This window comes from Dipodomys merriami, unplaced genomic scaffold (genome assembly GCF_024711535.1).
Source record: "Dipodomys merriami isolate MVZ:Mamm:240054 unplaced genomic scaffold, mDipMer1.0.p SCAF_12, whole genome shotgun sequence".
NCBI lineage: Eukaryota > Metazoa > Chordata > Mammalia > Rodentia > Heteromyidae > Dipodomys > Dipodomys merriami.
In genome coordinates, this window is record NW_027202493.1 from 22,958,020 (window position 1) to 22,979,030 (window position 21,011).

Here is a 21,011-nt window from a genome sequence, read left to right on the forward strand (position 1 = left end):
TAAGGAGAATGGGGAGAGAGGGGGAGAATGCATCAAAAATTCAATGCATATCTTACAAAATTAAGGAGCGTGAGGGAAGGTGTAGGTTGGGAGGGGTGGTTGAGAGTGTTTGAAGGGATGACATTGACCAAGCTGCACTGTATTTATAAACTGCTTTGTTGAGTGGCAACTCCTTTGTACAATGAAAGATAATACAAAATGAATTAAAAAGACAGCCATAAGCTAAAACAGATATGGGCTTTCTTCATCTTCCACCCTTATCCCTAAGAACATACCACTCAGTGAAGGAGACAGATAACAATCTAATACTTAATCCAAATGCATGTAAAAGCACAATTATGGAAAGTATAACAGTGAAAAGTGTACTTCACTATGACATCATCTAATGAGGGAGCTGTTGTGGCCTGAGAGGGTTGCTTGCCAAAGGTTTTCCTGGAGAAGGTCATGAGCTCATGCCCCAGAGGTTGGGTAAGGTGCCAGCAGGGATGACTAAAAAAGCAGCATGTGTTAATGTCCTTGAAAAGATGATAAGAAACATGGAATGTTCAAGCAAATGCAGGCAGAGATGAGGGGTGTGATGTGAGAGAGGCAGAGAGGCTGAGGAGTCAAGATGAAGAACGTGTAAGTTACATAAGGATGCCTCAAGAGGCTTAGAAGTCACTGGAAGATGTTTAAGCAAGAAGTGACAGCATCATAGTTCATGTCAGAAAGACTATCATGGCTGCAATGTGGAGAAGGAATGGAGGCATCGGAATGGATGGATGAGGAGTGGCTGGCTGGGCAACACATTATTGAGATGAGCGTAGCTTGGACTGCAGTAGTAGACTTGGTGAGAAACTGCTGATTGGAGACAAATTTAGGTATTAAAATTACCAGGATCTGGTGATGCATTGGATTTAGGATTAAGGGATTGGTAAATGATAGGCATGATATTTATTTTCTGGTTTTGGATGGATGATGATTTTCACTACCAGGTGATTAAAGAAATTGGAAGAGAAGCAATTAGGGGCAGAGGAGTATGAAGATTGAGTTGATTCAGTCATGAGGCACATAGAGAGCTGGAGATAAAAATAGGACTTGTTTAAGCCATGGATGTGGAGAAGTTGGATCGTGTGAGGAGAAGAGTCCTAAATACTCCCTTAAGGAAATCACATGTTTAAATAGCCAGATAAAGGAAGATGATTCTGTAACAGAACCAAAGAGAAGAGACTTGAGAGACAAGAGGAGGGATCAGGAGAAAGTAGAAAGTACAGTATATGGAAGTAGAATTATTTTTATCTGATAGCACAGGAAAGTTTCACTAGTTTAAATCTGGTGACACACACTATTATAGAAATAAAAGAATACAATGACTTCTTGAGGGGAGTGGGCACCCTTGTGTTAAATGTCAGTGAGCTTTGTGGTAACTATAAAGGGAGCATTAGATTTATTAGCTGTGACATTGCTGGTGAGCTCAGAACTTCATAGCTGTTAAATTTCTGTTTCACAAACTAGATTAAAGAAATATCCATAATAATAACTCCAGGATTTCCATTAGTATCCTTATGTTGCAATGAAGTCTTACCTTCAATAGAAGCAATGATAATTATACATCATGCTGTAGATGTTTAGAAGAAAGAAAAATAGAAATAATATATATCATGTAAATATATTTCTATATTTATATAAGTGTAATACCTAAATAATAAAATTTGCACAATGTTTTCTACAAAGGCAATTTTCAATGAAACAAGAAAAAATATGAAAAAAACTTTTGTTTATTTGTTTGTTTTGTTTTGTTCTAGCTAGTGAATCCCCTAAATCCCATTAAATATTTGTACATTCCAATGCTACACAGGACATCTCCCCTCAGGCAGGAAAGATAGCTAAAAAATAAGCATTTGTTACCCAATATGGATGATATTGTGAGTATGAGAGACATTATGATAGATTAGCTTCTATATATTGCAGATTTGTATAACATATTCTACAATATTTTTTATTTGCAATGAGCCATATACTTAGATTGTATATGCACCCTGTACCATATACCTATTATATACATTGTAACCCAGTGTTTAGTGTACATGTTGTAGTGATTCGTAGGAGTTACTGGGGCAGAGGAAAGTAACATTTGTTAAGATTCAGAGACAAGCTGGGATACTTCATATTTGTGAATGTACAAGGAGTAAGTCAGTCTCCGGCTAACCAACTGAGGCAGAAATTGGTCTACATAAAACTAGAAAAATGTCCAGACTTTTAAGTTTATCTCTGTGCTATGGAAAGGTACTTGTATTCAAGGGACAGTGGTTTGATCAATAGCTAAAACAAGCCTCAGAACCTTGGGTCTACGATGGGATAGTTGACTCTCCTTCAAATAATGATATAAGCACTCAGGTATCTTGTGGCTTAGCCATCATCAATGCATGACTTCCTTGGTCCCACAGAAGATGAAGGGCCTGAGAGATCACATGTGAAGGATTTTGTGAACTAGCACTGATCCACGTCACTTCTGCTCCCATTCTATTGGCTGGAACATTATACACGGCCACATCTAATCACCAGGAAGGATGAGAACCAGGTCTAAGAGGACACATATTTGGCAATTGGTTCGGTCTTAGGTGCCACAGAGGATTTACTGAAATGAATTATGACATCCTTAAGTGTATTCTGATAAATTATCCCATACCGTGAAGAGAACTATTCTGTTTCAGGATAGGCAGCAGTTGTGTACATAAAAATATAGAAAAGGATGGGACAAGATGCACACTGAAGTAGTAGCCACCGGGTACAATTTTAAAGGCTCATGTACTTTTTGCTTGTCTATATTTTTCTGACTTATCTTACAACTAGGATGTGTTGGTTTTATAGCAAAAAAAAAAAAAGTGATGCAGGTTGTTACCATTTTCTAAACATTTCTAAACCTCAATAGTCAACCCTTGAGACCGTGTGCATTTACATTGTGTTAGGTATAACTAATTATAAGTAATCAAAATAGGACATGAAGCATCCAGGAAGATGTGTGTGGTTCATACACAAATGCTATGCCATTTCCTATCAGGATGTAAGCCTGTGTCTTGGCATCCTCAGGGGTCCTCGAACAAATCCCCTGAGAATACCAAAGGGGCCACAGACATAGTATTTGTTTGATTACATTGTGTGTTGATGGAATTATTTTCAGGCGAATTGCTTTGTTTCAAGTTTATTTCAACTCACCTATGCAAACTATTTAGTATATTCTTGGGGGAGCGAGTTGATTCCCTTGGGTCTTCAATGAAGAACATCAAGACATGCTTGCAGAATATCTACAACGTGTTTTCCTACTGCCTTCAAGTGCCCTCAGCTTACCCAGTCATGCCTCCGGGCTCATGTGCTGGAGTGGCAGGAGACAGTAAGGACTCCTTTAGTGAAAGTGATTCTCTGAAAACAGTCAGCTGGTGACGCTGTTCACTGATGTAGTTATTCTGTGACCATGTTCTTGTGTAGCTTGTGTTCCAGACACATAAGGCTCAGACTGAATACGCCATAGCCTCACACCCTGAAGCATAGAACCTGCTGCTGCAGCCATGCCCGTGTGAAATGTGACTATATCACAGCAGGACACATACAGTGCAAATCGCCCTCGGAGGTTTAGTACATCTCTTCGCACTTTTGTTTGTTTGTTTGTTTGTTTTCCCCAGGGCTGAGAACCAAACCCAGGGCCTTGTGCGCACCAGGCGGGCGCCCTTCCACTGGGCTAAACCCCTAGCCTCTCTTTGCACTTTTGTAAGGTCACACTTTCCTATAATCAATTGAGTTCCTCATCCGGAATAGAAACCAAAATATTATTTAATTTAATATTGAAATAAAACGGAAAGAAGAAAACTGAAGAGGATGGAAAACAAGGGAAAGAAGAGAGAAAAGGCTGGGTACAGATGGCTCATGCCTGCAGTTCTAGCTACTGAGGAGGCAGAGATCTAAGAATTGCAGTTTTTCAGCCTAGGCAGAAGACTGGGAGACTTCTTATCTCTAATTAACCAGCAAAAAGCCAGAAGTAGTGGTGTGGCTTAATTGATAGAGCACTTGAGTGGAAAAGACAAGAGAGAGCAAATGGTCTTAGTTCAATTGCTAGTACTATCACATACAAAAAAAGAGGAGGAGGAAGGGGAGGAGGAGGAAACAAAGGACGAAGAGGAGGAAAAGGAAGAGGAGGAGAAAGAAGAGGAGTAAAGAGGAGGAGGAAGAGGGAGGAGGAGGAGGAGGAGGAGGAGGAGGAGGAGGAGGAGGAGGAGGAGGAGGAGGAGGAGGAGGAGGAGGAGGAGGAGGAGGAGGAGGAGAAGAAGAAGAAGAAGAAGAAGAAGAAGAAGAAGAAGAAGAAGAAGAAGAAGAAGAAGAAGAAGAAGAAGAAGAAGAAGAAGGAGAAGGAGAAGGAGGAGGAGAAGAACAGGAGGAGGAGGAGGAGGAGGAGGAGGAGGAGGAGGAGGAGGAGGAGGTAGGAGGAGGAGGAGGTAGGAGGAGGAGGAGGAGGAGGAAAGAGGAAAGGGAAGAACTTGTGAGTCCATGGAGGAGGGGAAGGTAGAGAAGGAAATAAGGAAGGCAGGAAGTAGGAAGAGGGAGTGGTCAGTATGTGGCGTTAATAGTTTCAAACTCCAGCCAAGAGGTTGCTGCAGGGTTCTGCAGGCTTACTCCCCTTCTCCTGATTGCTGCTCCAGGTCTCCCCTACAAAGCAGCCTTCAGCCTTGAAGCTCTGAGCCATCCTCTGCCACACCACTGGGTTTCACCCTCCACTTCCATGATACCTCTACTCTCACCTGACCTGAGCCAGAGATTTCAACAGGAACCGATGACACCATATCCCAGGCCTTGCAATATTTCATCACAGCAGGCCTCAGACCTTATAAACCAAAGGAAAAGCCACCTTGGGAATCTCAGCCTTTGTGTGCTGCAAGGCCAAGTGCCACCCACAGATCCGATAGCTTTTCAATGGGCTGATTTGAGGTTCCAGGCATTCTTCCAGGTTGGGAGCTTGTGGAGGGCCAAGGGTCATTTCTAGCAAAGGCTCTCTCTCACTCAAAGCAGATGCTGATGTGGAAGGCTCAGGAACTCAGTGAGGTGGCCCATCATCTTCATCTGCTTGAGAATAGACACTGGACTCTGACCTTCAGCGTCCCTGGAGCGCTCCAGTGAGAACTCCTCTTCCTGTCTGAGTATCTGCAGAGGTCTCAGTAAAAGACTTCTTTCTGCCTACCTGTCCCCCCCCCCCCCCAACTCACAGGATAGTGGAGGAAATGGAAGTTCAGTGTTTATACAACTAGGAAGTTTGTGAATTAGGCCACCATCCATGGCTGTCTGAGTCCAAATTCCACAGAAAGACATCTGCTGTGGCACCTGAGTTCTAGCTAAGTCCACAGAAGTCTTGGCACGGCTAGAATATCAGCAGCCTTCAAGACTTGAGTTGCCCAAAGGTGAAGAAACACATTTGAAGTTCCTATTTTCTGTATTAAATTAGTCATCAGAAGAGGATACAGGGTCTTGGGCTTTGGGTGATTGAAGGCAGCCCACATGGTCTAGATTCCTCCTAGGCCTCCACCTTACTCTTTGTTGGAACCAAATATCTCCGGGAACAAGAAGCAGGGCTGGTGGGCAGTGGTACCCAACCAGCCACTGCTGTGCCAGTGCTAAGTAGACCTGTGGGCTCCCTGCACATAATCCAACATTTTACAGGGATTTTGCTGTGGTGGGAGAGAGAGCTTTGCCCCCTCCCTTTCTAGTCCCCTGTTCTCCTAACACTCTGCTAGAGTCCTTGGGGGAGCTGTAGGAAAGAAATGGAGAGGAAAGAGGCAGAGCATGGGCTCTAATTCAACTTAGCCATTTAGTTAATGTAAGCACTGGGGACAGTCACTTAACCTCTCCATGGTCTCCTTTCATCACCTTTCCACAAAATCACAGATATGCACCTCGCAGGCTTGTTGAATGAAATAACGTAAGTGCTCAGTGGATCAGCTGGAATATATTGTCAATGGCTGTAATCTGCCCTCAATGGCTGGGAAGGTACTTTGGTTTGAGCCCATTTGATTAACTTTATATGGCAATCTGACCTCAAAAACAAAGCTGCAAAGTCATACCAAGAACTCAAAAATTTGTACAAGAGCTCAAAGTTGGCTGAGTAAATCTCAAGCCCTTTAGAGTGTCAGGAGAATTCTGAGGTAAGACATGAAGACCAGTGATGGACTGTAAAGGGGAGTTCCAGGGAAGAGAGGGATGGAGGCTCCAGGTACCAGCTCCATGGAGAAAGAAAAACAGATCGTGAATGTTTGATGTCTCAGGGTGCAGGTCCAGGAAGCAATGGACAAAGGCACTACACTGCCTAACATAGCAGAATTGACCTCCAAGAAGCTTACCTAAGGGATGCAGAAAGGAGACTAGAGGTACAGCACTCACCCACAGCCTCTTCCTGGCTCAGAACTGTTGACATGCCTAGAAACCAAAAGACTTCTCCTTACACATGGGATGAGACGTTTTAAGGCCTTGGAGTTCGCAGGCCAGAGCTCAGCAACCCAAGTAAGTTTTACTAGAAAAGGTTTGGCAGCCTCTTGCATACTCAGTAAATCCTGTGTGCTGTGATTAGAAGACCAGTTTAATGAATGACCTCTTCAGGGAAGGAGTTTTTTTGCCAAGGACTATCATGTGATACAGGAAGACACGCTGACATCCTTGGTGGTTTCTTCAAGCATATGTTTGGACCTGAAGATTTAGTAAGAGACATCTCAGAGCCACAATTCCAGGCGTGGTCCGAGGGTGGACTCGTGAACTGGAGATTTTTTTTTTCTGATCCAAAGATAATTAACAAAGACAGAATGAAATGAAAACTCTACCTTTGGCCTCATTCAGCAGACCTCAAAGCTGAGTGCGACATTCTCTCTTTCTCTCACCTTTGTTTCCTAGGATCCACTTTCTGTGCGTACTGGGTGATGTTCCACAGAGTTTCAAGACTCGGCTCTAACGGATGAGCTGCTTCTCATCTAATTTGTCCTTCCCACCTCATCGCTCTCTGTGTATAAGGCCAGTCTTCAGCATTGAGCTGCAGGCTAGCTCCCCTCCCTCCCTCACCCTTCTCTCTATCTGAGGAGAATCACTACCACAGTCCTGCTCACCCCATGAGCCAGGCTCACCCTGGGGAAAAGGCCTCGGAGATCAAAGGCCATCCTCCCCCCCCACCCCCCAGAGACTTGTTCCCACAAGCTCTGTGCCTCAGATGTAGTTTCCTGGAAAAGGTTACATGTTTCTATGAGAGTTAATTGGCTTAGCTGTTTTAATAAGCTCTCCTGAGACATGTATTCAACAGTTGCACACCTGTCTCCCATCACATAAAACACAACTCATAGGAGTTATTGTTACAAGATGTGTCGAAGTTGGCAAGCAGGAGACACATTTAGAAGGTGAGACCTGGCCTCTAGGAAATGGAAAGAAATGTGATTTTTTTTTTATGGTTTCAACTTGGTGGTCCTAAGAAAACAAGGCACATTAGGGAAACACTAGTCCCAGTAGAACCTTACCAGAGCTCAGAGATGTGATGGGTTGGCAAAGAGGGAGACCTAAGGACATTGCCTTCTCTCAGCCTCGACCCTTGTCAAAAGAATGGGATTCATGGAAGACGGCTGGCTGTGGACGTGAGATCTGGTTATTGCACAGAGATGCCCTATCTATGGGACATCAAACACAGTGTATTTGTCTTGATGCATTTTTCTCCATGGAAGTAAAGTCTTGTAGAAAAAGAATCTATTAAAATGATTTTCTGATGGGTAAAAATTGTCTGGAAGAAGAAATGCATTCAGGTATTCAGATTTCTTGCATGTTTGCACCAAGGTGTATGGGCACCATGATGAGTCTAGTTGGTTTGCCTTTATGCTCTCTCTCACTATATTTCCTACTATTTATTTATTGCCTTGTTGGAGAGCATAAGGTGGGAATAGCCGGTATGAAAGGTAGACTCTACAGTAATAAGTGGTAATTATGGACAATTCCTTTCCAAGCTCCCTGGGAATGATGAAGAACAGAATGGGGTAAAGAGAAAACATACCCTCACGGTTATCAGGAAGCCCAAATCTCATTCTCAGATTACCATTGTCTTCGTTGGCTTCAGAAACTCATGCTTCTCTGTGGTGTTGGGCTGATCTGTAATGCTCTCATTGGACCAAACTGCATGTTCTCTGTGAAGCCTTGGAAGTGGCCTGGAGGCAGGAGCCTAGAGGTTGAGCAATGCTCACCCACATTCATGTTCACAGGGGGAACGTGTGGCAAATCCAGAAAAGGAGCCCACAGACTACTGATTATAGAACAGCTCATGAATCCACAGCTCTACCCCCTCATTTCTACCCTGCTCATTTCTATCAGATAAAGACAAAACAAAACTAAATGCCCACACAAATCCATCAAGAATAATTAACTTTTCTATCTCTGAAACCAACAACTCCATTGACTTCACAGTCCATTACATCTCCAGGGTAATTTTTTGCTGGCCTTCTTTTGCCAGTCACTTATGCATGCTAGGTTGTAATGTTAATTATGAGATGAAAGGGTTTTCTTTTGAGAATCCACTTAGGAGAGACCAATAGAGCAGAAGTATACTTGCCTCAGTCTTTGTCTAGTTGTTTGCTCATTCTGTTCCTCATGGCAGTCCATCCCTTCCATCCAAATTAATGATGCCTACAGGACTTATATTCAGAACATCTCTCCTGGGTTAGGGTAGGATCATTGCTTGGTTAAGATAGGCTCATTGGCTCTTGCATCATCTGAATAAATAGTAAAGGATAATGCCCTATTGGCTTTGTATTGAAGTTTCTTTTTCTTTCAAGTTTGATGTTTTCTGGACATTACAGTTCCCATACAATGCACCTGCTTGGCATCTTTTCCTAACTGCAAAGTCTTCCAACTGAGATCTCAAGTATTTCCAAGAGCCAGGTGTGGGCGCTCACACCTGCAAACCTAGATACTTAGGAGGCTGAGATCTGAGGATCAAGGTTTGAAGTCAGCCTAGGGGCAACAAGTACAAGTGGAAATGTGGCTCAAATGGTAGAGCACCGGCCTGAGCAACAAAGCCAAGAAAGAGCATAAAGGCCTTGAGTTCAAGGCCTAGTACCAGCATAAAAAAAAAGATCTCCAAGAGCAAGAATGGTTTTTAGGGAATAGTTTAAAGGCTCCTAGCTTTCATATTTATTGCTAAAATAATCCTGACTGAAAGGTGCTGCTACATTCCTTTATATAAAAGAAGATGACTCTCATTCACCCATCTCACAAATATGCATTGCTTCTGTCATTCTGGCAGTATGTAAAAGCCCCCAGCACCAAACAGATGGCAAAAACCTTGGAAAAAATGAATAAACCTAGTGACAATGTAACAAAACTTTTAAAAAGGTAGCCTATAATGTTCACTTTTAAATTATTTAAGAAAAATTTAATTATCAGTTGAGATATTTCAAATTTTATTATAGGTTAACTAAGGGAATTTTGACATTCAAGGAATTAAATGATATTAGTAATTCTATTTTCATCAGCTTTCTTAGGACTTTTCTTTCCCCATTTTTGCTGGACTGGGGATTGAACCTAAGGCCTTAAGCATGCTAGGCAAATATGCTACCACTTGAATTATACTCCCAGCTCTGTGTTTTTATTTTGTTTTTGAGATAGGATCTCAATAACTTTGCTAAGGCTAGCTTCAAACTTATAATTCTCCTACCTTCATCTCTCAAATAATAGAGATTATAGGTGCATACCACCATGTCTAGCTTCTATTTAAGATATATTAAAATTGACTCTAGTCTTATCTCATTCTAAAGAGCTTTGTATTTGTCCATGGACACATGAATTAATTTTTAAAGAATATCTCTGTTCCTATCATTAATAGGCTAACTTCTAATAAAGCATAATTTTTACATGAAAAATTATTTGCCAAAACTTGGAGTTCTACTTGATATAGCAACAGGCTAAGCTATTTGAAGCTATATGTCTGTATTCATGTACATACGACAGAGATGTTGAAAGAGGTAGATTTGGCAGTCAGTAACACATCTGTAGTCCAGGCAAATGCTAACCTCAAAAGTAAGAGTTGAGAGGCTTAACTGAATACACTTTTGCCAGAATCATAGGCTAGGAAAAAAATAAAACATGGAGTTCAGGACCCTTCAAGAAGAAGAGAACTTGTAAACATTCCACACCTTCAATTGTGACAGTAAATGACATCATCCTAGAGATAAGAATGAGCTACATGTAGACAAGGGAGGGAAGCCTTCATAAAGACAAAACTGGGCTTTGAGACATCTTAATCCATGAATCCACTATGAGTGAAAGTGGTCTGTCCTCAATCTAAGTGACCACTATAAGCAAAGACTGCTTATAGTGATGGTAACAAGATATAGCTATTAAATGATAGCTAAAATTTTCAGAGAGAATAGGAAGTAACCCCAAATAGAAAGCAAGGCCTAACCTTTCCAAATCAAGAGAAACAAAGCAGACAATAGATTCAAATCTATGGGTACTTTGATATGAGACATTCAAGAAGTATGAAGAAAGAACTAAGGGAAAATGGAGACTTGCATTAGTAAATTAAAATCTTTCTTGGAACAAATTTCTAGGACTACCAGAGCTAGGATGAACAGAGCTATCCAGGCAAATGTGGAGGGACAAAGAGAATTAAAAGGCAGAAAAGCATACAAAACACATATGAAACACAGTGGAAAGACCATAGAAGAAGAGAAATGGAATGAGACAGAGTCAATATTTGAGAGAGAATAAGAATTCTAAAATTAACAGCTACATCAAAGCTAGTTTTATTAGCTAGGTGCTGGTGGCTCATGTCTGTAATCCTAGATACTCAGGAGGGTGAGATCTGAAGATCAGGGTTCAAAGGCAACCCAAGCAGAAAAGTCCATGAGACTCTTAGCTCCAATTAACTACCAGCAAACCAGAAGAGGAGGTGTAACTCAAAGTGGTCTTGAGCAAAAAGAGCTCAGGGACAGTGCACAGACCCTGAGTTCAAGACCCACAACTGACAAAAAAAATAAGTGCTATGAAACCCAAGAAAAAAATTATGAATTTTGAAGCTGTTAAAATGCAAAGATAATGCAAAAATCTTAAAAATAGCTAGAGAGAAAAGTATTCAAAAGGGCAATAAGAGTTACAGTGACGTTGTAACAGAACTATTGAGATCTAAAATACAATGGGATTGTACCAAAATGCTAAGAGGAAACAATTATCCACCTAAAACTATCCACTTATATCATGAAGAGGAAAGAGATGCAGGAAACAAAAAGCTGAAAATAATAGAAAATATGCTCAGAAAATCTCAAGGAAGTTATTTATGTCATGTAGGAACTTTTATTTTCTTTCCATCCATGTATCCCTCCCTCCCTCCCTCCCTTCCTCCCTTCCTTTCTCCCTTCCTCCCTTCCTTCCTTCCTTTTCTTCTTCCTTTCAGTACTGGAGATTGATTCCAGGGCCTCCTACTTGCAGGCAAGTTCTCTATCAATTGTGCTATGCCCCTAGACCTTTCATTTGCATTTTGTTTTTGAGATAAGTTCTTACTTTTTCTTGGTTTGCCTCACACTCATGATCCTCCTGTCTCCATCTGAATAGCTGGGATTATGTGCACTATTATGTCCCATTTATCAGTGTCATTTGTAGACCCCCGCCTCTCCTAATCCTTCTGCTCTTTTAACATGATGCCTTTTCATATTAATAGTTGTTACCTCACAATTTCAAGGTGGCTGCCACAGGTCCGGAGGTCATGTCTTCATTATCTGAATTCCAAACTGTAAAAGATGGAGCGACAGTGCCAATAGTACAACTTTATCTTTCATAAGGAAGCAAAGCTTTCCACCACAAGTTCTTCAGTAGATCTCAGTGGATACTAAGTTCAGTTCCTCAGTAGATCCCAGAACATGGCTACATGAGCATTCCTAGCCATAAGGAAATCTTGAGAATGAAAAGCTTATTGTTTCTGTAGTAATAAGAGATGGAGGATAAGTTCAGCATGGTTTTAGTTTAGTTCTCCACCCCACAAGTCTACTACACAAACCACTAAAAAATAAATCTTTCTTACCTTTTGTTGTACTTACTTTTCTTCTTTTGAGGACATAAATATGCACTAAATATTTACAAAAAGGAATTGCCTTTGGTGATATTATTTTAGTCTTTTTTTTCTACTTACAATATTATCTCAATACCTATAATTGGCATCATTTTCATCCCTTTGGGGTATTTTGCTCTATGTATGTGCCACAACCAAACTATACTGTAGTTTTTTAGACTATGTTCTCAGAAGTGTTTTGTTAGGCAAAGCATGTATATAATAAAAATTATCTTAATACTGCCTAACAACCTTATCCCAGGTTATGGTAGTGACACAAGAATCCACCCCAAGATGTGTGCCTCCTACAGCAGCCCCCACTCACCCAATTTTCCTTTCCATGATTTTAGTTTTCTGTGGTCAACTGCTGTTTGCAATAAATAATTCATAAGCTTTCAGTTATACACCATTCTCAGTCGTGCGATAAAAATCTTGTGCTGTCCTATTCTGGCTCACAGGAGACATGAACTACTTCTTTGTTTAATGCGTCCACACTGTGTATGACTCCTTCCTCCATCCTGCTGCTCGACTTCTGAGAATAAGAGAAGACTGGGGCAGAGAGACTGAACCCACTTATATCCGAATGCCCCTGGTTCATGTCAAAGCCATGGCTCAGAATTCTTGTGTTAAACTTGGTGATGTTTGCGCACTCATCTACTGGAATGTTAGGTCCAGTTTGTCTTTGTGTGCCACAGGATACCAAAATGCCTATTTCATAAATATCTCACAAATCAGATTCTACCAATGCTGGATTCCAAAATAGGCATGGTGTACTAGAGATTTAATAGGTTCTTTTGGTCATATTTCATTTATTTTAACTTTTTGTTATAAAGGTGATGTATAGAAGTGTTACAGTTATGTAATTCAGGTAAAGAATACATTTATTTTTGGACAATGCTACCCTTCCTTTCCTCTCTCCCAGTCAAGACTTCATAGTTTTGAAAAGTACATAGAAAACAATCCGTAAAGAAGGCATTTCTGTGTGTTCATTAATTTTTACTTTGTTTCCATTATCAAATTATTGCTGTTTCTGCCATGGGCCACCACTGTTGCACAGGGATGACATTTAAGATCCTCTGCTTCAAGGAGGCAAAAAGCATCATCTAGAAGTCATTTTTTGGTGTCAGTAATGATACTTGAACTCACAGCTTCCATATTCTCACTGGGCTTTTTTTATTCTTAGTTGATTCTCTGTCACTTGAGCCACCAAATCTCTAGTCTGGCATTTTGCTGGTTAATGGAAACAAAAGTCTGGGATTTGTCAGCCCAGTCTGATTTTGAACTGAGATTCTCAGATCCCCCAACATACACCGAGTTACTAGGATTATAGACACGAGCCATCAATGCTGGCTTACCAGTTTGTTTGTTTGTTTGTTTTATCAGTCATGGGGCCTGAACTCTGGGCCTGGGCGCTGTCCCTCAGCTCTTCAGCTCAAGGCTAGCCTCTACCACTTAAACCACAGCTCCACTTCCAGCTTTTTCTGCTTATGTGGTGCTAAGGAATCAAACCCAGGGCCTCATGCATGCAAGGCAAGCATTCTACTACTGAGCCACCTTCCCAGGCCTTACCAGTTCTTTTAGTTTGTGAAAATGAACATAAATTTATTTTGACTAATAATATCTGGTCTCTGAGGTCAGCTTCAAACCCTACCTTAAAGACTGGCACCAGAGTAACCATTTGCCTTCTGTTTCCTTCCTAGGCTGTGAGGTTGAGATTCTCGGGGTCAGACCTAAATACTGCTTGGAATATAAAAACGTCCCAACGGATATCAACTTTGCCAATGCTGTCAGTGATGCTCTAGACTCACTCAGGTAAGTGTCCCAAATCCTCGGTGATACTATTGCTCCCATTCCCAGAACCAATAATGGGAACTGAAGTGTGTTAATAGGCCCTGACATAGGTGAAATAAGGTCTTGTATAGTTGGTTTTTTTTTTATGGTGACTGTTGGCTAGTACTAGGGTATAAGTTTAAGGAAGTAATTTTACGCAGGGTACTCTTTAAAAGTGTTGAATCGAAAGGCAATTGCCAAGATTTTAGGATTTTTTTTGTGCTATTGGACAACAATGACATAAGTATCAACATTTTCCTTAATGATTTAGTAAGAAATTACATTTCTAAGACATTAGGATTAGGCAAAAAGGTGACATCTGTGAATAATGAATTTGGAGAAATTGCTGATTTTTACCCCTCCTTGGAGAGGTACAAGACATATTCACATATTACAACATGGAAGTTTTCTCTCTTCTCACATGGAACAATGGCACAGGATTTGAAAAATGAAGAAATTAATAATGCTGCTCTGAACAGCACACATGAATCTGTCAGAGAAACCGATTACAAAATAACTCAAGATAAAGTCTTAAGTGACTACCAGAAATCACTGGAAAAGGTAATAAAAAAGGCAGACCAGCTCAGCATGGTGGTTCATTTTTGTAATCTTAGATACTTCAAAGGCTAAGACCAGTAGTATCATGGTTTAAAGTCCAGAGGGGAAAAAAAAAAAGCTTTTGAATTTCCCCATCCAAACCAATAAACAGGAGTGGAGCCGCATGCCTGTCATCCCAGCCATGTGGGAGGCTGAGAGCAGGAAGATGGCGATTCTAGGCTATCCTGGGTAAAAAAGTTGGTAAGATGCTATCTCAACAGAAAAATCAGGTGTGCTGGTAGAGACCTGTCCTCTCAGCTACACAGCAGGAAGTGGAAAGCGGTTGGACCACAGTCCCGATGGGCCAAGGCAAACTATAAGAACCTATCTCAAAAAATAACCAGAGTAAAAGGGATTAGATTGCATGGCCCAAGTAGTAGAATATCTTCCTAGCTGATGCAAATCTCTCAATTCAAATGCTAGTACTACCATCAAAAACAAAGCAAAAGCAAACAAAAGACAACCAGCTGAAAACCTGCATGAGAGATTAGAGGCTGAGCATATTGCCAGGTCTCTATTTTCCAGGGTTGTACTTGAGGTCATCTTGGCTGCTGAATTCATTTCCTGGTGAAGTTGGAGTAGAAGACTCATAGTGATCTGAGTATAGACACCTGGGTAGGACCTTCATCCTCCAAAACATGGAGGATGGCTTGTAGCTGGTACAGGGAGAGCTAACCCATGCTAAACACAGTGGGCAGATCACTAGCCCTAGTCACATGAACTAGCCCTAACTGAGGTCACATGGCCATTGTGAATCCCATTTCACTTCCTTTATACTTCAAGATACAAGGTAAGTGGCAGCTGTCAAGGGAAAAAGGAAGCCTTGCTCCACTGACTCTAGAACACTCCATGTCTATGAAATAAAGGGCAGATTCCAGGAGAAATACTCTTTTTATTTTTTGTGCCAGTCCTGGGGCTTGAACTCAGAGCCTGGGTGCTGTCTCCGAGCTTCTTTTGCTCAAAGCTAGTGCTTTACCACTTGAGCCACAGCTCCACTTGGGGAATACTTTTTAAATGTTCCTTGTATGCTTATAAAATACATGTTCCATGTGATCTTGCCTCTTAGTTACACTCCCTTCCTTCCTCCCTCCCTTCCTCCCTCCCTTCCTTCCTTCCTTCCTTCCTTCCTTCCTTCCTTCCTTCCTTCCTTCCTTCCTTCCTTCCTTCCTTCCTTCCTTCCTTCCTCCCTTCCATCCTATTGCACTACTTGGACATCAACTCAAAGTCCCACCCTTGCTCAACTTTCTGGCTTGACCGGCACTTGAGCCATGCCTCCAACCTGGCATTTTGCTGATTATTTTGGAGATAGAGTCTTTTGGACTTTTCTGCCTGAGCTGACCTCAAACCCTAGTCCTCCAGATCTCAGCCTCCTTAGTAGCTAGGGTTACAGACTTGAGCCATTAGCTCCAGGCTTACATTGCTTTCTTTTTCTTGCCATATGACAGGAAAAAAGCATACAAGTGATGCACTAGAATATTGTGCTGCCATCTAGTTTGCACAAGCCAGACAGAATAGTACAACATGAACAGCAGATGCTCAGAGCTGGGAGTTTGGAATAACTCAATGTCTAACCAATGCTGTTTCCAACATATATACAATGTTACAGTTCTCTGCAGCCTACTGTATGCCAATAGGAAAGTTTGGAACTTAGTTGCCATACAAATACCATCAAATTACCCACCAATCTGTTGTCAGCATGATCTCTTTTCCATTCATCTTGTCTTGGAACTGAATGGACTCTTACAGCTACAGCAGAATAATTCACAGGTAGAAAGCAGGGGAGAAAGAAAGAAAGAAAGAAAGAAGGAAAGAAAGAAAGAAAGAAAGAAAGAAAGAAAGAAAGAAAGAAAGAAAGAAAGAAAGAAAAGAAGAAGGAAGGAATGGAGAGAAAGAAAGAAAGAAAGAAAGAGAGAGAGAAAGAGAGAGAGAAAGAAGGAAGGAAAGAAAAAAGGAAAGAGAAAAGAAAGAAAGAAAGAAAGAAAGAAAGAGCGAACTTACAGCCATGAGAATCTCCGGTCAACACAGGCTGAGATGCTTCCCACCGTACACATGCTTCAGGAACAGTGGAATGCTGGGGGAATAAATAAATGCTTGGCTCTACTTCCTCCTCAGAAATATTGCTATTTTGCACAGGGGGTTTTTTTGGTTTGGTTTTCCTTTACAAGCCACATGACAAGTAATAGAATGGCATCTTTATCTTGGTTATTGGGAGGGTTTGTGGTAGTTGTTGTCGTTGGTAGTGATGCATGTGCTCAGTAGCCAAGACATTGGTCTCTTTTAGAGAAAAAGGCTGAGACGGGTTGGAGATGTGGTCCCAGGCCATGTCTCAACATGGAGCTAGAGCCCTGCCGCCCAATCAGAACTATTCATGTTTACTTCCATGTACATGGCCATGAGCTCTGTGGATATCATTAATAGTACACAACAGGAGTACGGCCCTGGAGTTGGACAGTGAAGGCCTGGGCAGGACTGAGTCAGGCTGATGCAATTGCCTTAAGGGTCATGCACATTGACAAAGTTAATGGGGCCACCAGAAACAGCCCCTTTGAATAGTATGTGTGAAGAAGGAAGGCCTTCATCTCAAAAGCTAGATAGTACTTCAGATGAAAGAGGAAAGCCAAGAGGAAACTGAATAGGCCAGCTGTACTACTATGGCAGCAGTAAGATGTTTCCAGCCCTCCCACAAGGAAAAGTACTTTCTTCAACCAAACTTACCTTATCATATTTCTCATTACTTTCTTAAAAAACAAACTAAAAACTAGAGGTTGTGGGTCCATATTTGTTTTCTAACCTAAGCTCTTCTGAAGTTTAAGTCTTCTAGAGTTTTTAAGTCTAGTCCTCTTCAGGAGTGAAGTAAATATGACAAAGATGCACAGTCCAAGACAGGCTGACACAATCAAGAACTCTATCTGTGGCAGCTTGTGCTTGCAATGACGTGGCTCAAAGGAATCATTAGTTCTCATGGAAGGTGTGCCTAGGCAAAGTCCTGTAATTAGTTATCTTTCCATCAGATAGTCCTGAGTGAAGAAGCATGAAAAGAATTCCCTAGCCTACCTCCTGGTTTCTGTTCAGCTCTAGCTCAGATTCCTAGCTGGGATTTGAAGAGCCCTTAGGAGTTTCCACATCAATGTCCAAACTTGAGTACTCATTTCTTTAAGTCAGTACTATCTACCACGTGTACACATTTTTGCCAGGAGACTGGGACATGTGCATAATCTTTGATAGAAAGTAGGAGAGGCTGTTAACATCTTGGACATGGTGACCAATGTCTGTGATGCAAAGCACTGAGGAGACAGATAAAAATCAAAGTTTGAGGCCAGCGCAAGTAAAAATTTCTCAAGAACTTATCTCAACAGATAAGCTGAACTTGACGGCTCAGCTCTGTCATCCCAGCTACCTAGGAGACATAGAAAGAAAGACTGCAGTCCCAGGCTGGCCTTGAGGAAAAAATAAGACCCTAGCTGAAAACTAAAGCAAAATGGGTTAGGGGTGTGGTTCAAGTGGTAGAGTGCCTGGCTAGCAATCATGAAGACCTAGGTTCAAAAACTATTACTATCGAAACAAAAGAACAACAACAACAAAATCCTAAACATGGAGTCTTATCCAGGGACATTTCAACGGGGCCCACATAGGTCTGGAAATCATCCATATCTGGATAGGAAGGAATAACCCAGTACCCACGTTTGACCTGGGCATACCTTCCAATGCTCATAAAGCTTTTTAGAAACTGGTCAGATCTTTTTGAGATGCTACTTTGAACTTAGACCACTTTTCAGCACAGAGAAAAAAGAAGGGATGAGAACTGATGTTTTTAATACCACTATCGGTGGGCCTAAAGATTTTGTTTCCGTTCACCCATTTCTTTTCTCTCTCACCCACCCAATGACATAGATGCTACTCTTCCCATCTTACAGGAGAAGAAACTAACTGTCTGAAAGTTAAATACTGTGCCTTGGATCTCACAAGGTAGTGGGTTTGGGGTGGGGGACAGCACTCAGCAATTTCCAGAAGGGCCTAGTCCCTAGTCTTCTGGGCGTTGCTTGCCTGTGAAGCCATCAGTTCACCTACAAAGACTGTCTGCAGCAGTCAGACAGCGAGGGAAAATGGAGAGATACCTGTTTGGAATTGGCTTCTCTGGGAATATCCAGGGCCTGGGCTTTTGTAGAGCTGGGGTGAACTGGGGTCTCTAGAGCCTGCTCAATACCTAATGTAACCAGCAGCAGCCGCCCCTTATGCTGTCTGTCCTCTGCCCACCCCTGCTCCACACACAGGGACTCAACACTTAGCACCTTAGCCTGTGCTACTGTCCTATCTGACAAAAAAAGAGAGCTGTTTGTGATGCATGACTGGGGACCCATCCTCCCGGGGAACTCTGTTTTCAGGACTTTCGTGGCTCAGTGAGCAGGAAAAGATGCCTGCTAAAGCCACACTAAGCTATAAGTAGCTCCTGGGTGGTAAGGAAGGTGCTAGCTAGTGAGGCAGCCAGAGGACCCTGCCAGCCTCTTCCATCCTGGCCCAGAGTGTTGACCATGACGCCTCCTCACCAGTGGTTGGGAGCTGTGCGGCAGGACTGCAGGCACAGCTGTGGAACACAGCTCCAGAGGAATTCACTCATCATCCAGAACCTCTGTGGCTGCTGCGGGGTAAAGACTGGATGGATGATAAGTCAGCTGGGTCGACAGGGAACGTGGCTCAGCTGTCTTGGTCTGGGAACTTCCCTTTTCTGGACTACAAAAGGAGGGGTGAGAATGTAGTTTAGGCTCAGTTGAGCCTGGGTTCCTCTCATTCTTCCTTCTCCTGTGGCAGGAAGGAGAAAGAGAAGGCATTCCTTTCCCCTTCCTTCTCTTTTCCTGTGTAGCAAGCAAGCCCTCTGAAGACATCACCCCTCCAATGCCCAGTATAGGCACTGGGTAGTCTTTTTGGGTGGAGTAACTAAGATTTAGAGATTTTTCTTTGCCATTCATTTGAGACGTGTTTGTTAGTGAGAAGAAAGAATCGGAATCAAGATTTGTGCTGTTCTAACGCCCATCCAAAAGTAATTTTCAAGCTGGGTGTACAGGCATGTACCTATAGGAAGATCAAGAGCTTAAGGCCAGCCCTGGCAAAGTTATGGAGACTTTATCTCAAAAGAAAAGGACTGGGAGCTCAAGAGGTAAAGCATTTGCCTAGCATGCCCAAGGCCTTGAGTTAAATCCCTAATACCACTAAATAAACAAATAAAAACTATACTAAATAGGGGCTGGGAACGTGGCTCAGTGGTAGAGAGCTTGCCTTGCATGCATGAGGCCCTGGGTTCGATTCCTTAGCACCACATAAGCAAAAAGAAAAAAAGCCGGAAGTGGCTCAAGTGGTAGAGCGCTAGCCTTGAGCTGAAGAGCTGAGGGACAGCGCCCAGGCCCAGAGTTCAGGCCCCATGACCGGACCCCCCTCCCCCCAAAAAAAGCTATAGTAAATAAATGAGAGAGGAAGGGATAGAGAGAAAGGAAAGATGGAGGAAGGGAATGAAAGAAGGAATTTTTCAAAACAAAAGTTTCATCTTTTTATGGAATTATACCAAGGTCCAGGCTATTTTACTACTGGAGGAGTGGGGAGAGTGGCAGGCCTGGTTAGAAGAACATGAGAATCCACACCCAGTCTATGGAATGATGGAGCATGAGAGGACATGAGTATTGTTACAGAAAGAAATGCTTAATTGTACAGAGGATAATAAGACTATAATTTGGGTTCTGGGTGATGGTGTCTCAAGTCTGTAATACTAGTCAATCCTAGTTACTCAAGCGGTCGAGATCTGGGTATCATGGTTTGAAGCCAGCCTGATAAGGAAAGCCCATGAGATTCTCATCACTGATTAACTTAGCCAAGGACTGGCAGAAAAAGACTATAGTTTGGGGATTGCTTTCTCTATTAGGTCAAATACTTTTGATCTTATCAGGTTCCTAGCAGGTAGCACCTAAGTTTACAAAGTCTGAACGCTCATTGGTAGTTAGATCTGGCATCTTTTGAGCAAGCTTTACAGGCAGTGCTTGTATGGCACTGAAAAGACACAAATAATTTTAGGGCCTTTTTTTTTTTTTTTTTGTCGGTCGTGGGGCTTGAACTCTGGGCCTGGGCGTTGTCCCTCAGCTCTTCAGCTCAAGGCGAGTGCTCTACCACTTGAGCTACAGCGCCACTTCCGGTTTTCTGGTGGTTTATTGGAGATAGGAGACTCATGGTCTCTCCTGCCCGGGCTGGCTTTGAACCGAGATCATAAGATCTCAGCCTCCTGAGTAGCTAGGATTACAGGCATGAGCCACCAGCGCCCGGCATTAGGGCCTTATTTTTAAGTTTGGCTTTATGTTCTAGCATCGTTAGTATTCACGTAGTGCTGATTTATACAATATGTTACCTGACTAGGTGGCCATACTTCCAGCATTAGGCTTGTTTGTGGTGAAAACCTTGTTTAATACAAAGATGGCTTACCACATTGAGACCTCTTCAAAACAAGTCAATAGTAATTCCTTTA

The 21,011-nt window shown here is 42.1% G+C and overlaps 1 protein-coding gene across 1 annotated transcript in view; it reads left to right on the top strand.

Moving 5' to 3' along the window:
• Enpp6 (ectonucleotide pyrophosphatase/phosphodiesterase 6) overlaps nucleotides 1–21,011 on the top strand; it is a 91,022-nt gene that overhangs the window by 39,322 nt on the left and 30,689 nt on the right. Inside the window, exon 3 of the mRNA XM_070015983.1 lies at nucleotides 13,783–13,894. Coding sequence (XP_069872084.1) covers nucleotides 13,783–13,894 — 112 coding nt within the window. The remainder of the gene's footprint in view (nucleotides 1–13,782; nucleotides 13,895–21,011) is intronic.